This window comes from Scyliorhinus torazame, chromosome 7 (assembly GCF_047496885.1).
Source record: "Scyliorhinus torazame isolate Kashiwa2021f chromosome 7, sScyTor2.1, whole genome shotgun sequence".
Classification (NCBI taxonomy): Eukaryota; Metazoa; Chordata; class Chondrichthyes; order Carcharhiniformes; family Scyliorhinidae; genus Scyliorhinus; species Scyliorhinus torazame.
Window position 1 is genome coordinate 132,130,269 of NC_092713.1, and position 17,944 is coordinate 132,148,212.

Genomic DNA, 17,944 nt, shown 5'->3' on the forward strand with positions numbered 1-17,944 from the left:
GTGTAACTATATACAATTAGTGCAATTATGTACAGTGGTAGGAAAAAGAAAAGTCCATGTTGACGGTCCGGAGTCCGTCAAAGGTTCAGCCGGTCCGGTGCTTTGGTGCTTCGTTGGGAGCAGCGTAACGGTGGCGGCGAGGTTGGTGCTGGCGGTGGTGGAGGTGGCACCAATGGCGGCGGTGGCGGTGCTGATGCTGGCCAGTCATCAGGGAACTCCGGGAGCGTGCCGAATTCCTCTTCATCCTCTTGTGCGGAAAAGGGGAGAGGGGGGGTCTGGTGGGGTCAATATTGGCGGTGCGGTGGGTGGGGGGCGGGGGGAGGGGGGTGTTGGGGTGGAACCTGACGATGCAAGGTCCCTGAGTGACACAGTATCTTGGCGGCCGTCGGGGAACTCAACGCAGGCATATTGAGGGTTGACGTGGAGCAGGTGAAACCTGTCCACCAAGGGACCTTGTGGAGTCAGACATGCCTACGGAGAAGGACTGGTCCTGGAGCTGCGAGCCAAGTCGGGTGCGACACCCCGGATGTGGACTTACTGGGGAAGACAAAAACACGTTCATGGGGTGTGTTATTAGTGGCGGTGCACAATAGTGACCGGATGGAGTGTAGAGCGTCAGGGAGGACCTCCTGCCAGTGAGAGGCTGAGAGGTTCATGGACCGTACGGCTAACTGGACGGCCCTCCAAACTGTCCCATTCTCCCCTCCTACTTGTCCGTTTCCCCGGGGGTTGTAGCTGTTCATCCTGCTGGAGGCTATACCCCTGCTGAGCAGGAACTGACGCAGCTCATCGCTCGTGAATGAGGATCCCCTGTCACTGTGGATGTAGGCGGGGAAACTGAACAGAGCGAAGATGATGCTGAGGGCCTTGATGACGGTGGCAGACGTCATATCGGGGCATGGGATGGCGAAGGGGAATCTGGAGTACTCTTCGACCACACTGAGAATGTACGTGTTACGGTCGGTGTAGGGGAGGGGCCCTTTGAAATCCACGCTGAGGCGTTCAAAGGGGCGGGAAGCCTTCACGAGGTGCGCACGGTCTGGCCGGTAGAAGTGCGGCTTGCACTCCGCACAGACCTGGCAGTCCCTGGTGACTGTCCTTACTTCCTCGACGGAGCAGGGCAGATTGCGAGCTTTGACCAGATGGTACAATCGAGTGACCCCCGGGTGACAAAGGCTGTTGTATAGGGCCTGGAGTTGGTCCACTTGTGCCCTGGCACATGTACCTTGGGAGAGTGCGTCTGGGGGCTTGTTGAGTTTACCGGGGTGATATAAGATCTCGTAATTATAGGTGGAGAGCTCGATTCTCCACCGCAAGATTTTATCATTTTTGATCTTGCCCCGCTGTGTGTTATTGAACATGAAGGCTACCGACCGTTGGTCCGTCAGGAGAGTGAATCTCTTACCGGCCAGGTAATGCCTCCAGTGGCGCACAGCTTCAACGATAGCTTGGGCCTCCTTTTCGACGGATGAGTGTCGAATTTCAGAGGCCTGAAGGGTGCGGGAAAAGAATGCCACGGGTCTGCCTGCCTGGCTTAGAGTGGCGGCAAGGGCGACGTCTGAAGCGTCGCTTTCTACTTGGAAAGGCAGTGACTCGTCCACTGCGCGAATCCCGGCCTTGGCGATGTCTGCTCTGATGCGGGTGAAAGCGTGTTGTGCCTCGGCCGCATGGGGGAATTGGGTGGACTGAATGAGTGGGCGGGCCTTGTCCGCATAGTTTGGGACCCACTGAGCGTAGTAGGAAAAGAACCCCAGGCAGCGTGTGAGGGCCTTGGGGCAGTGGGGGAGGGGAAGTTCCATGAGGTGGTGCATGCAGTCGGGGTCGGGCCCGAGAAGTCCGTTTTGGACTATATAGCCGAGAATGGCTAGCCGGGTCGTGCTGAACACACACTTCTCTTTGTTGTAGGTCAGGTTGAGAAGAGTGGCAGTGCAGAGGAATTTATCGAGGTTGGCATCGTGGTCCTGCTGGTCATGGCCACAGATGGTGACATTATCTAAGTACGGAAAGGTGGCCCGCAAACCGTACTGGTCGACCATTCGGTCCATCTCTCTTTGGAAGATCGAGACCCCATTTGTGACACCGAAAGGGACCCTAAGGAAGTGGTAGAGGCGACCGTCCGCCTCGAAGGCAGCGTATGGCCGGTCCGACTTCCGGATGGGGAGCTGGTGGTAGGCGGATTTCTGGTCAATTGTTGAGAAGACCCGGTACTGCGCAATCTGATTGACCATATCAGATTACGTGGGAGGGGGTATGCGTCGAGCTGCGTGTGCCGATTGATGGTCTGGCTGTAGTCCACGACCAGCCTGTGTTTCTCCCCAGTTTTAACCACTACCACTTGGGCTCTCCAGGAGCTGTTGCTGGCCTCGATAATACCCTCCTTAAGCAGCCGCTGGACTTTGGATCTGATGAAGGTCTTATCCTGGGTGCTGTACCCTCTGCACCTAGTGGTAACGGGCTTGCAATCCGCAGTTAGATTGGCAAAAAGGGAGGGGGGATCGACCTTGAGGGTCGCGAGGCCGCAAACGGTAAGGGGGGGTAAGGGCCCGCCGAATTTGAGGGTGAGGCTCTGGAGGTTGCACTGGAGGTCCAGGCCCAACAGGAGTGCAGCGCAGAGATTAGGAAGGACATAGAGACGGATGTTACTAAATTCTACGCCCTGGACCGTGAGGGTGACTGTACAAAAGCCTCGGATCGGGACGGAGTGGGATCCGGAGGCTAGGGAGATCCTTTGATTGGCAGGGTGGTCCGCGAGGGAGCAGCGCCTTACCGTATCTGGGTGAACAAAGCTTTTGGTGCTCTCGCAATCCAGCAGGCACGAGGTCGCGTGGCCGTTGATTTTAACCGTTGTCGGCGCGGTGGCCAGGTTGTGCGGGTGAGATTGGTCCAGCGTCATCGAAGCGAACTGCGGGTAGCCATCGGATGCTTTGGGTGGCGAGCGTGTGCGGTTCCGATGTCGGAATGTCCGGAGACCCTGTGGGGGACAAGATGGCGGCACCCATGGTGCGCACATTGCAGGGTCGGGACAAGATGGCGGCACCCATGGTGCGCACATTGCAGGGTCGGGACAAGATGACGGCGCCCATGAGGCGCACGTGGCTGAAGGGGGACAAGATGGCGGCACCCATTGGTCGCACATGGACGCGGGAAGAGAAGATGGCGGCTCCCATTGTGCATCAGGCATGGGGGAGGGGGCGATAGCGAGCACGATCGCAGCGACTGCGCGGGCCTGGCACACAGCCGCGAAGTGGGCCTTTTTACTGCAGGCTTTACAAACTGCAGTGCGGGTCGGGTAGTGTTGGCGGGGGTGCTTCTGCTGACCGCAGAAGTAGCAGCGGGGACCCCCGGGGGGCGCGGATCGGCGTGCGGTGCAGGCGTATTGGGAAGGCAGGGCCCTGGCTGAGGAGGTCATCGGCGGGGTCCAGGAGCGGTAGGATGGGGTAGAAGGGTGGGCAGCGCGGTGGGAGGGGTACGATTGTATGTTACGGGATGCGATCGTCATGGAGAGCGCCAAGGTTTTCGTCTCCGCCAGTTCAAGTGTGGCCCCTCCCAGTAATCATTCTCGGATGCGGTCCGACGCAATCCCCGTCACGAAGGCATCGCGCATGAGGAGATTCGCGTGTTCGGCGGCCGTAACGGCCTGACAGTCACAGTCCCGGACGAGTGGAATTAGGGCCCGCCAGAAGTCTTCGATGGACTCACCAGGTAGTTGCGAGTGGGTGCCAAGTACGTGCCTGGCGAAGAGCATGTTCACCTTCTGCGCGTAGTGTTCCTTAAGGAGTTCCATTGCTTTTGTGTAATTCGTGGCATCTTGGATCAATGGGAACACGCTGGAGCTCAGTCTGGAGTACAGGAAGTTTATCTTCTGAGCCTCCGTTGGCGTGGGGTCCGCTGCGTTGATGTTGGCCTCAAAACATGCTAGCCAGTGAGTAAAGTCTTTTCTGGCGTCGGGCGAGTGCGGCTCCAGCTGCAGGCAATCGGGCTTAATTCTGATATCCATTCTGTGGAAAATGTGACTGTAATAAATTGATGCACGATCAGTTGCACAAAGACTAAAGTTGGGTACAACTGTGGCTTTATTACAGTCAGATGTGTGGCCTCCTGCTGCAGCTGGCGAAATGGCAGGGCACTGGAGGTCATGCGTATTTACACAGTTCTCAGTGGGCGGAGCCAGCCAGCAGGAGCTACCGGCGAACCTGTAGTACAGGTCCTGCCTTACATCCCCTAATACAGTGGTTCACCACAGTCCGAGGGGGAGTCGTGAGGAGCCTTGTAGCTGTGGGGAAGAAGCTATTCCTGTGTCTGAATGTGTGGGTCTTCAGACTTCTGTACCTTCTGCCTGATGGAAGGGTCTGGAAGAAGGCAATGCCTGGGTGGGAGGGGTCTCTGATAATGCTGTCTGCCTTCCTGAGGCAGTGGGAGGTGCAGACAGAATCAATGTGGGGGTGGCAAGCTTGTGTGATGCGTTGGGCTGAGTTCACCACACTCTGTAGCCTCTTGCGATCCTGGGCCGAGCAATTGTTATGCCAAGGCTGTGATGCAGCCGGATAGGATGCTCTCTGTGGCACATCTGTAGATGTTTGTGAGAGTCGATGCAGCTATGCCAAATTTCTTTAGCTTTCATAGGAAATAGAGATGTTGTTGGGCTTTCTTGACTGTTGCATCAACGTGATTGCACCAGGACAGACTGTTGCTGATAGTGACCCCCAGGAACTTAAAGCTATCGACCATCACCACTTCGGAGCCATTGATGCAGATGGGAGTGTGAGTTGTGCTTTGCTTCCTGAAATCGATGATCAGTTCCTTGGTCAAATTCCAAATTACCTAATAGCACGTCTTTCGGGACTTGTGGGAGGAAACCGGAGCACCTGAAGGAAACCCACGCAGACACGGGGAGAACGTGCAGACTCCACACAGTTAGTGACCCAAGCTGGGAATTGAACCTGGGACCCTGCTGCTGTGGAGCCATAGTGCTAACCACATCGGAGCCCCCCCCCCCGAGGTCGGACCCCACCTCCCCCCCCCCACAGGCCGCCACCCGACCCTTCAACGCCGAGGTCACGCTGGCTCAGAGCAGGTTAGAACGGCGCAGGCGGGGCTCCCGTAGAGCGGCCCGCGACCGGCGCCACGTCAACCACGCCGGTGCCAATGGCGTTGATTCTCCGCTCTGCGGAGAATCGCGTGCCGGCGTCGGGGCCCAGTTGCGGGGATTCTCCGGCCCGGCCCAGGGCTGGGAAAATCCCGCCCTATATGTGTGGAGTTTGCACTTTCTCCCCGTCTTTGCGTGGGTTTCCTCCGGGTGCTCCAGTTTCCTCCCACAGTCCAAAGATGTGCTGGTTTGGTGGATTGGCCACACTAAATTGCCCCTAGTGTCCAAAAAGTTAGCAGGGGTTACTGGGCTACAGGAATAGGGTGGAGGTGTAGGCTTAAGTAGGTAACTCTTTCCAAGGGCCGGTGCAGACACGATGGGCCGAATGGCCTCATTCTGCACTGTAAATTCTTTGATTCCATGAAATGGGTCTAGTTTCCAATGATAGGTATTCTCACTCACGGTTTGATGATTCTCATCTCTTGCTGGAACTTCTCTACTTTCTCAACTACTCCTTCTTTCCTCCCTCCATTCATGACGTCTGTCGGCTGCATTCGAAAACATTTACCTCATCGCCAATGTGGTGACTCGAGACGTACACTGGACGCTTCCAGTAGTTAGCTAACGGGTTTATTGATGAAAGCAGTTAAGTAACAGGCACAGAATACAATGCAACAGGTTTTAACGCTTCGGTTCCGGGATCCACAATGCTTGGGGCCTGCTCTCAGGGCCCCGCACAAATCCCCTATTGGCTGAGGTTTGTGTGCTCCCTGCGATTGGCCCTGAACCGGTCACGAGGTCCATGGAGCCTGCCCCTTAAAGGTGCCACGCTACCATATGAACCCAAAGGGGTTTTATGACAATCGATGATAGTTTCATGGACATTAATACTGAGACTAGCTTTAATTAATTGAATTAAATTCCACCAGCTGCCAAAGCATTACACCTGGGCCTCTGGAGTACTATTCCAGTGACACAACCTCTACGCCCCCCATCTTCTCCTGGAAACAGAGGAGAGAAAAAAAGCATTGAAAAGATAGTAACAGAACACGAGTTCAAAGTAAACCACAGCAACAGATGAGAGGCACATGTTCAAACCGGTGAAAGGCAAAGCCTGAATCAAGAAATTCTTCATCACTCAATTATCCTTCACATGATTATCCCTGTGTTGCAGCATTTTTTCCTTTAATTTGTGTCAAAAATTTGTTGACTGAAGCTAGGGGTGAGATTCTCCCAGCCCTGGGCCGGAGAATCCCCGCGACCGGGTCATGCCGCCCCGACGGCGGCACGCGATTCTCTGCAGAGCGAAGAATCGGTGCCATTGGCACCAGCGTGGTTGGCGCGGCGCTGGTCGGGGGCTGCGCTACGCAGCCAGCCCGTCGATTCTCAAGCCGGGATGGGCCGAGCGGCCGTCGTGGAAACGCTGAGTCCCGCCGGCGCCGTCCACACCTGCTCTCAGCAGGCGGGAACTCAGCATGGAAGGGTTGGGTGGCGGCCTGTGGGGGGAGGGAAGGGGGGCTCCGACCCCGGGGGGGGGGGGGGGGGGGTGTGGCGGGGAGAGGGGGGGCCTTCGATGCGGCCTGGCCCTCGGCTGGGGGTCTTATTTCCTATGCGCCGATCCCTGTAGCCCTGCGCCAGGCTATGTCGGGGCCGGCGCGTTGAAGGAAGCCAATGCACATGCGTGCCTTGGCGCCGGCACCATTGCGCATGCACAGATACCGCGGTGCCCAGTTCTCGCCGGGATCGGCAGCTGGAGTGGCGTGAACCGCTCCAGCGCCGTGCTGGCCCTCTGTAGGGGCCAGAATTAATCCTGGGAGCGGCCCGTTCACGCCATCGTAAAACCGTTTACGACGGCGTGGACACTCTGCCACGGGATGAGAAAATCCCGCCCTAGACTTCAGGATTTAAGCACATCATCCAGGTTTACAATTAAAAGCAGTGCCTCAGAAAATAAATTATTGATTACACATTGAATGGAAGCCTTGACTGTTTGGTAAAAAGGAGGGAAAACTCCCCTGGGCACAATGCAAAAAAGAGAAGAGAGTCTTGCCCTGGTCTCCGGGCCAACATTCAACCCTCAACACCAGACCAGATCAACTAGTGATGTAACGCTGTCAGGGAGAGGCAGAGAGTCGGGAGTTAGGGAATAGAGAACGTGACAAGAACCAAAGAATTGCTGGAAATATTCTACAGGTCAGTCAGCACCTGAAACAAAGTCAACGTTTCAGGTCGATGAACCATCATCAGAAGTGAGAAAAATTGATAATTTTGCTGAATTTGTATGTTTCTGGATGCCTGTGAATGAGATTAGAATAGCCCAGTAAATCTGGACTGTGTGGAGGGTGTGGAGTTTTCTTTGTGAGCGGAAGATGAGTCACTCCCAATTAGAACTGTTCGACAGGAAATTTTCAATTTGTCGTTAGTGTAAGAACTTGATGCTTCTTCCTCATTTATCTGATTATAGTGTCAGTGCATGCGGGACTCATTCTACAGGCCGCTGGAGAGCTCAACTAGGGTCGGAGTTGCGATTGGACTTGTATTCCTTGGGTTGTTAAATTTGTCTTTGTACGCGAGTGTGAAGCTGGGAGAAAAACAAACATCCCTCCTGATTTTATTTTATTTTTAAATTCAGTGGAAATAAAAGTGGAGATAGATGGAAAATGAGCCACTAACTCACTATCATGAGTTTATCACAATGGTACAAAATCAATATTACTCTTAGTACCCCTAATAGTCCCACCTGGAGTTCCAGAAGAGGGAACAGAGAAATTCAAACCTGAAAGAATGAGCCCCTATTGAGAACTTACTTTTATAAGAGTATGGTGCTGTGAATTGACTATATTCGGAGAAGTATAATGTCAGGTATATAAAAAGGCATAGAGGTAACTTTTGTGCTAAATTTGTAATAATTATGAGTCTCTGAGGTACTTTTTGGTCATAAAATTAATTAATGCATAATCATCGAGATAATAAGAATCAAGGCTTTCTTCATTATTTGTCTTTGAATTTAGCATAGAGTTTAATGTGTATATTGACTGTACACACTTGTAGCTTCCTGCCACAGTCCAATTTGTTTTTAAAAACTCTTTTATTCTATCCACGACAATTCTTCAGAAAGCTAAAACAGCTTTCCAAAATGTTAAGAATGCTAATACTCCCACAAAAGAACCTTTCAATGCATTTCTCAGCAGGAGACGGGGCTTTTATCTTCAGGATCAAAATACTAAAATAAATGGTAGTTCATGTAGATCTTTTCAATTCTGCCCCTCTCTTATCTTTCAGCTGCAAGCTAAACCACCTTAGCACAAGCAAAAAGCCTCCCTTCCTCCGTCTTCTCCCTTCCCCCTCCCGTGACAGATGAATTTTGTATGTTTTCTAGGACTCTGAATGCATTACTGTCTCGAGCAAGGACACAGAAGGAGCTTGGTACAGGCTGTGCCCTCAGAGACTGCAGGAGCCAACAATAGCTAAAGCTTGTTAGGATGCAAAGCTGGCATACAGACAGTTTCCCCAGTGAGCGCTGAGCAGAGACAGAGCGAACAATCTGGCTTCACACAATCTGATGTACCAAGAGATACCCGACAGTTTAATTCAGAGCATTCCTGCTCCAGTGCCGACCACCGACTGCAAGAAAAGCCATTTTAGACCTTCATTTACATTGTTTGCAAGTGCCAGAAAGGTAAGGCTTATGCATTGTTAACTGCCTTGCAGTCAATAAGTGTGAATTAAATTGCTATGTTACTGTAGGAGATAGTCCTTTATTAATATAAAATACTTTATAAAAGCAAACCTTTCAAAGTTCCCGCTTCTCCTCTTTCACCTTACTGCTTGAGAATGATTTTGATTTGTTTTTCAATCTAACATGGATGAATGTTGGAATGCTGACTTTGCTTATTTCCCTTAATCTTGGATGTGTGTGCAGAATGTAAAAAATATTTGCAAAGCAAATTAATTTGACTTTTTGAGGGGAGTCCTTTGGAGATGTTGAATCTTACGTAAATAGCTTCCTTTAAGAAGACAAAATAAAGATTTTGTCCCTGAAAATTTTGTTTTTAAAAAAAATCCTTTGGGTGCTTCACTTCATTCCATCCCATGGCAAAAACACACTGAAATAGATCACATAGTTACCAGCCTTCCGAGAAATCGAGATGGCTACACATATTAAAAGTAAGGCTACTGAGCCTAAATATGCAGGCAGGCACTTGTCTGTTAACCGGAACTGAACAGCTAGACAGAATCATGTAATGTTTCCTTATGGATGCTATCTCAAATAACTAACTTGTCGTCTGGTATTATGTACATCATGACTGAACGAGACTTCTATTCAGAGGCACGGTTATCAAGGTCTGCACTATATGTGCTTAAAATATTGAAGGGTGAACATATCCTAGGCATTAGTCTGCACCTATATTCATTTTTATCAGGTGGGCATAGGCTACACACACCTAGCCACAGCTGAACCTAAGAATCGAGTCACATTTGCAGCGTCTAGGGACATATCAATAGATTTCTAGATTGCAAAGAACTTGCATTTATATTCAGTCCCTTTCACAAGCTCAAGATGTCCCAAAGCACTTCACTGTAGGTCCTTTACATCTGTAATCACTGTTGTAAATAAGGAAAAATGGCAGCCAATTTGTGCACAGCAAGATCCCAGAAACAGCAATGCAGTAAAAGACTAGATAACCATTTAAAAATGTTGCCTGAGTGAAAAGTAATGACCTTGCCGCTTGGAAAACTCCCCAATCTTCTTCAAATATTGGATCTATTGCAGTTTAACTTCTCTTTAGCTTGCATGATTGATGTGTTGGGTGTTCTGGATCACATACAGGTCACCAGCACTTGAAATAGTGCAACACTATTTTATTAAAAGATTGACTATTTAAACATACTCAAACTGTGGGTTAATACGATACTAGCTTTAACTAAAGACCTTTACCTTGTCCTAACCAGTCGATGCACTCAGCACATGGTGAATGTCTGTGTTGCAGGCTGTGAGCTCTGTGCTCCTAGCTAGCTGCTACTCGAATGAGCGGGAACTCTGATGCCCCCTGTCTTTATAGTGCGTGTGCTCTCACTGGTGATTGGCTGCGGTGTTGTGTATGTTGATTGGTCCCACTGTGTGTCCATCAGTGTGTGTCTGCACCATGATATACTGGTGTATATTATGAAAATGATGTGCTTAGTTGTCTGTGGCAGGTCTTGAACCCATGATATGCTGCCTCACAATGAGAATTCTGCCAGCTGAGCCAAAGCTAGAAGGTAGAAATATCTAGAAAGGGCCAAAATGCAGGTGCTCACCCATCAGAACATGCTTCCCCATCAAAATGTTTCACTTATCATGTCATTTAACAATATAGCTGTCAGGCCACACTCTACGACAGGACAGGCAGATGCTTACATATGTTCTAATGAGGTCCACAAAAAACAGATCTCCTTAACGCATTTTAAAAAAAGTAAATCAATGATCTTTGGAGAAATAATGGACAATTTGATAGCAGACTACACCAGTGGCATTTATCAATCAGGCTGCATGTGGGAAAAATAGTGAAATTCCAACATGGTTACAAAGTATTATTTTAACATTCCCTCCCCACCAACATATAGAGAGTTGACAAAGTGAAATTGCTTCACAGCTAAAGAATTACCACTATGCAGAGATAGATTGTATTTGGAGGCAGCACTTTGGCAGACTGGCTGCCCTGGAATAAATCCCACTGTTTATAGCTCTATGCTTTTGAGCATTCTTAGCTCCAACTTTCTCAAAAGGAAAACAAATGGCTGACTTTCTGAGTGATGGTGCATATCATTGCTAAGACATCTGCACAGCATTCCATCCTGTAGCATTTACAGAACCTTTTCAACCCAACTCTAATTTCATTTATTGCACTTAATCCACTCACTGCCTGTGCAATGTGCAAATTTCAAAGCAAGGAGGGAGGCTTTGAATGGGCTTTCCCGCTGATCACTTTGACCATTTTTTCATGCTGTGTTACTTCTAGCAGAGGTCCATTCCTTCAGCTGCTTATCCCCCAGTCTTCCCTGTCAATTTTTTCAAACATCTTTTATGCTTTAGGCTGAAGCTTAAAATGACACATGTGCTTAGCTGAATTTATTTTGGACGCTTCAGTTTTTATTTCCTTGATCTCCTCTTTAACTCACCCCTTTCCCGTCAAAGGCCACACACAACTTCACCGTTCAGGATGGTTTGAAAGACATTGGTTACAACCCTTCACCAGTGCTGTGCACTAACTTGATCTTTGAAGCTTGTGTAACATTGGTATTGAGTGGCAGACTCTCTGACTATTGCTCCCATAGGAAGCACCTAAGCACCTCACTTGAAGTATTAGGAACTTATTATATGGGGAATCATGAGAGTCCGTCACAGTAAAGAAATGCATCACACAAGGTGTACTTATATGAGATTTAATGGAGATGCTCCCCTAGAGCATCACATATAGCAGATAGCAGCTCGGAAAAACCCAGTGGATGAACCTTGTGACAAGACACCTACACAAATAAACTCTCCAGTTCAAGAGGCTGCATTAAGCCATTCTGCTGTTCGGTCAACGTTAGCCGTTAATGTCATCTGCACTGGCTCAGCCACATTAATCGGATGGATGATGACAAAATACCCATGGGCCTTCTGTACAGTGACCTGGCCACTGGGCCATAGCCTGCTGGGCATCCATATCTTTACTACAGATGGAGAAAATGACAGTCATTGACACTGACAGCTGGGTCAATCGCTGATAGCCGTGATCCCTGGAGGCTGACCTTTTGGAGGGACATGATTGGAAGAGCTGAGCAGAAATGGAAAGCTCAGCTTGTCGAGAAGAGGGCCCAGAGGAAATGAGAGGCCAGTGAATCCTGCTCCTTCTCACTATCTTCCTCTGCAGCAAATATCACAGACACTGCCATGTCAGAGTGAGGCTCCTAAGTCACACCAGGTGATGTTTAGCAGAGAGATGGATGCTGTCATGATACGCAGACACACACATAATGATATACAGGCAGGCACAGACAAGCAGCTAATGGACACAGAGAACAGGACATGACCAATAAGCAGGCAGGACACTCAGGGGTGGGATCTGACTATAAAAGACACGAGGCACTCACACTCTGCCTCTTTCCAGTGATGAACATCTAGAGAGTCAGTCAAGGGTGTGTGGTAGTATGCATTAGGGGTCATGTGGGACTGTGAAGCCGTGATGTCATTGGCTGACAGATCCCGGGTCCTGGTTGGCCGTTGACCTCTAGCTCCGCCCTGAAGGCGGAGTATAAGAACCAGGAGTCCTCCCCCGCAGGCCAGTCTACTACTGAACTGCGGGGGAACAGTCACGCTTAATAAAGCCTCATCGACTTCACTCTATTCGTCTCTCGGAGTTTTTGTGCGCTACTATTTATTAAGCGTGACTAAAGGACTATGGAGCTCAGGATCATCCCGGAATGCCCGAGGATCAGCCCCCACGCAGTGAACGCAGCAGCACCTTTCAAGCACTGGCAGACTTGTTTCGAGGCCTACCTCAGAACGGCCCCCGGCTGGGTCACAGAAGACCAAAAACTACAGGTCCTGCACTCGAGGTTAAGCACGCAGATTTTCTCTTTCATCGAAGACGCAGAGGATTTCCAGACGGCGTTCGCAGCACTAAAAAGTCTCTATGTTCGCCCAGTAAACCAGATCTACGCTCGCTATCAACTCGCAACGAGACGGCAAAGTCCCGGAGAATCGATAGATGAATTCTACGCCACGCTACTAATTTTGGGACGGGCCTGCAGCTGCCCGCCGGTGAACGCAAATGAACACACGGACATGTTAATGCGCGATGCTTTTGTGGCAGGTATGAACTCCTCCCAAATCCGCCAAAGACTTTTAGAAAAAGAGTCACTAGGACTCTCAGAGGCACGGGCCCTAGCAGCCTCCCTGGACGTGGCCGCGCGAAACGCCCGCGCCTACGGCCCCGACCGCGCGGCAGCCCATTGGGCTCCGTACGCACCCATCGCGACAAACCCACCCCCCCGCACACCCCACAGGCTTGCGCGGTTCAAACGCCAAGTCGCACCGGGCGAGCCCGCTGCTATTTCTGCGGCCAGGCGAAACACCCCTGGCAGCGCTGCCCGGCCCGCGCAGCGATCTGTAAGAGCTGCGGGAAAAAGGGCCATTTCGCGGCTGTGTGCCGGTCCCGGGAGGTCGCCGCTGTCCCAGGAGAACAGGGAGCCCTGCACGCCTTTTACGCTCCCCAACCCCCCCAGCGCCCCATGTACGACCCGCAGGCGCAACCACTTTGGGTCCCGACCACCGCTCTCCCCGGAGAAGAGGGAGTTCTGCGCGTCTCTAACGCTCCCCAACCCCCCCCTGCGCCCCATGTATGACCCGCCGGTGCTACCACTTTGGGTCCCGGCCACCGCTGTCCCCAGAGAAGAGGGAGTCCTGCGTGTTCCTAACGCTCCCCAACCCCCCCAGCGCCCCATGTGCGACCCGCAGGCGCCGCCATTTTGGGTCCCGGCCACCACGAGGGGAGGAGGGGCGTCGCCATCTTGGACCACCCCAGACCTGTGCGACGCATGGGGGTGGCCATTTTGTCCACCCCCGCCGCCATCTTGTGACCCCCCCAGCCATGTGCGTTGCATGGGGGCAGCCATCTTGTTCACCCCCAACGCCATCTTGGACGGCAACAACGGACCCCAGTGTCGACGGCTCCACGGGGTTCGAAGAATACGCTCAACCATTACGACCACGTCTGGCTTCAATGACGCTGGACCAAGCACGGCCCCGGACGCTCCAGACGACGACGACAACGATGCTGATAAACGGGCACGAGACACCATGCCTGGTCGACTCCGGGAGCACGGAGAGCTTTATCCACCCCGACACGGTAAGACGCTGTTCTTTGACCATCCGTCCCAGCGCACAAAAGATTTCCCTAGCTGCAGGATCCCACTCCGTACAGATCAAAGGCTTCTGCATAGTTACCCTGATGGTGCAAGGGAGGGAGTTCAAAAACTACAGGCTCTACGTCCTTCCCCAACTCTGCGCCCCCACATTACTGGGATTAGCCTTCCAGTGCAATCTACAGAGCCTAACCTTCAAATTCGGCGGCCCAATACCCCCACTCACTATCTGCGGCCTCGCAACCCTCAAGGTTCAACCCCCATCCTTGTTTGCAAACCTCACCCCGGATTGCAAACCCGTCGCCACTAGGAGCAGACGGTACAGCGCCCAGGACCGGACCTTCATTCGGTCCGAAGCCCAGCGGCTACTGAAGAAATGCATAATCCAGGCCAGCAATAGTCCCTGGAGAGCACAGGTGGTCGTAGTAAAGACAGGGGAGAAGCAAAGAATGGTCATAGACTATAGCCAGACCATCAACAGGTACACACAACTAGACGCGTACCCTCTCCCCCGCATATCCGACATGGTCAATCGGATTGCCCAGTATAAGGTCTTCTCCACCGTGGACCTCAAGTCCGCCTACCATCAGCTCCCCATCCGCCCAAGTGACCGCAAGTACACAGCCTTCGAGGCAGACGGGTGATTATACCACTTCCTAAGGGTCCCATTTGGCGTCACAAACGGGGTCTCGGTCTTCCAACGAGAGATGGACCGAATGGTTGATCAACACGGGTTGCGGGCCACGTTCCCGTATCTCGACAATGTAACCATCTGCGGCCACGATCAGCAGGACCACGACGCCAACCTCCAAAAATTCCTCCAGACCGCTAAAGCCTTGAACCTCACGTACAACGAGGACAAGTGCGTTTTTAGCACCAACCGGCTAGCCATCCTGGGCTACATAGTGCGCAATGGGATAATAGGCCCCGACCCCGAACGTATGCGCCCCCTCATGGAATTTCCCCTCCCACACTGCTCAAAAGCCCTAAAACGCTGACTGGGGTTCTTTTCATACTACGCCCAGTGGGTCCCCCAGTATGCAGACAAGGCCCGCCCCCTAATACAGACCACGACCTTCCCTCTGTCGACATAGGCTTGCCAGGCCTTCAGCCGCATCAAAGCGGATATCGCAAAGGCCACGATGCGCGCCATCGACGAGTCCCTCCCCTTCCAGGTCGAGAGCGACGCCTCCGACGTAGCTCTAGCGGCCACCCTTAACCAAGCGGGCAGACCCGTGGCCTTTTTCTCCCGGACCCTCCACGCCTCAGAAATCCGCCACTCTTCAGTAGAAAAGGAAGCCCAAGCCATAGTGGAAGCTGTGCGGCATTGGAGGCATTACCTGGTCGGCAGGAGATTCACTCTCCTCACGGACCAACGGTCGGTAGCCTTCATGTTCGATAATGCACAGCGGGGCAAAATCAAAAACGACAAGATCTTAAGGTGGAGGATCGAGCTCTCCACCTTCAACTACGAGATCTTGTATCGTCCCGGAAAGCAGAACGAGCCGTCCAATGCCCTATCCCGCGGCACATGTGCCAACGCACAAATTAACCGCCTCCAAACCCTCCACGAGGACCTCTGCCACCCGGGGGTCACTCGGTTCTACCACTTTATTAAGTCCCGCAACCTCCCATACTCTTTGGAGGAGGTCCGTACAGTCACAAGGAACTGCCACATCTGCGCGGAATGCAAACCGCATTTTTTCAGGCCGGATGGTGCGCACCTGATTAAGGCTTCCCGCCCCTTTGAACGCCTTAGTCTGGATTTCAAAGGACCCCTCCCCTCCACCGACCGCAACACATACTTCCTTAATGTGGTGGACGAGTACTCCCGCTTCCCATTCGCCATCCCCTGCCCTGACATGACCGCGGCCACAGTCATTAAAGCCCTGAACACCATATTCACACTGTTCGGTTGCCCCGCATACGTCCACAGCGACAGGGGGTCCTCCTTCATGAGTGACGAGCTGCGCCAGTCCCTGCTCAGCAACGGTATAGCCTCGAGCAGGACGACCAGCTACAACCCCCGGGGGAACGGGCAAGTAGAGAGGGAGAACGGCACGGTCTGGAAGACCGTCCTACTGGCCCTACGGTCCAGGGACCTCCCAGTTTCACGGTGGCAGGAGGTCCTCCCGGACACCCTCCACTCCATCCGGTCACTACTGTGTACTAGCACTAACCAAACGCCCCATGAGCGCCTCCTTGTCTTCCCCAGGAAGTCCTCCTCTGGAATGTCGCTGCCGACCTGGCTGGTGGCCCCAGGACCCATCTTGCTCCGAAAACATGTACGGGCGCACAAGTCGGACCCGTTGGTCGAGAGGGTTCACCTCCTTCACGCGAACCCGCAGTACGCTTACGTGGAGTACCCCAACGGCCGACAGGACACGGTCTCCCTGCGAGATCTGGCGCCCGCCGGCAACACACACACCTCCCCGACACCCATCACCCCCTCCCTGCCACCGCCGCACCCCGCGACCGCCCCCTTCCCAGGAGGATCAGTCCTCCTCCCAGGCCCGACCAGGAGTGAAGCCCAAGCTGAAACCGTAAGGCTCCCGGAGACGACAACACCGGAACAAGCACCACCACCACCACCGGGGCCGAGGCGATCGACACGGACGACCAGACCGCCCGACCGACTCGTGGCGTCGATCTAACACTACAATATGTGGACTTTTAACGAGAACATTTTGTCTTTTTCTCCTGACGATTACTGTAAATAGTTCGAAACAAAAAACCTTGTACATACTGTAATAACATGCGAATGTTTTCCTCCCAGGACCAGCCTTGTAAACCCTTACCACCATGCGAAGCATCACCCCGCCGGGTTCATTTTTAACAAGGGGTGAATGTGGTAGTATGCATTAGGGGTCATTTGGGACTGTGAAGCCGTGATGTCATTGGCTGACAGAACCCGGGTCCTGGTTGGCCGTTGACCTCTAGCTCCGCCCTGAAGTCGGAGTATAAGAACCAGGAGTCCTCCCCCGCAGGCCAGTCTACTACTGAACTGCGGGGGAACAGTCACGCTTAATAAAGCCTCATCGACTTCACTCTATTCGTCTCTCGGAGTCTTTGTGCGCTACAGGGTGTTGTTACAATCTCACACCCCCACCACGTAGCTAACAGCTAGTCTGGTTCAGTCAGACAGAGTAACCACACCTAAGTTAGCAGAGAGTCGAACTCACAGAGAACTGTGCTAACTGTGCTATTAGTTAAATAAACCTGATTGAACTAACTTCAAGGTCCGGAGTATCTTTTGATCTAAGCTGCATCCAGTTGCAGCCAGTGTTATACCAGTGTACCTAACACGACATGATACCAGGAGACTACTAATTTAAGGTGGCTTACCTCAGTCCGTTCCGTGATGGGCAGCAAATGTATCCCGGCACCATGGAGAAGATTCAGGCTCCCCACCAGCTCAGGACCTCCGGCAATCTCAGTGCCAACTGGCGGACATTCAAGCAAAGCTTTCTGCTGTACATCGAAGCTTCAGACCTCGAGGGTGCGTCTGATGCAAGAAAGATCGCGCTTCTCCTCTCAACTGCGGGTGACCAAGCCATCGAACTCTTCAACTCGACATCGCAAACGTGGTCCTTTTCTGTGAGACCTGTCAATGCTTCCAGCCAGCGCAGAGTAAGGAGACACTTCAGCAGCATGAATTCGAAACCTCTCCGTGGTCCAAGGTTGGCATCGACCTCTTTCATGTAAATAGTCGTGATTACGTGTTAATCATTGATTATTTTTCCAATTACCCTGAAGTCGTGAAGCTCTCAGACCTCACATCTCAGACCGTCATCAAGGCCTGTAAGGAGACGTTCTCCAGGCATGGTATCCCACTCACTGTCATGAGTGACAATGGCCCGTGCTTCAGCAGCCATGAATGGTCTCTGTTGGCACAACTCCTTTTGCTATCAACTTATCTGCAAAATGATTCCTCTCTGCCCAGAAAGGTAGCCTGGTCTAATCCTA

General features: G+C 52.2%; 1 protein-coding gene across 1 annotated transcript in view; it reads left to right on the plus strand.

Moving 5' to 3' along the window:
- Nucleotides 1-8,447: 8,447 nt before the first annotated feature.
- LOC140426566 (regulator of G-protein signaling 8-like) overlaps nt 8,448-17,944 on the plus strand; it is a 117,800-nt gene continuing 108,303 nt past the window's right edge. Inside the window, exon 1 of the mRNA XM_072511495.1 lies at nt 8,448-8,765. Within this exon, the coding sequence (XP_072367596.1) occupies nt 8,649-8,765 (117 nt within the window). The 5' untranslated portion in view covers nt 8,448-8,648. The remainder of the gene's footprint in view (nt 8,766-17,944) is intronic.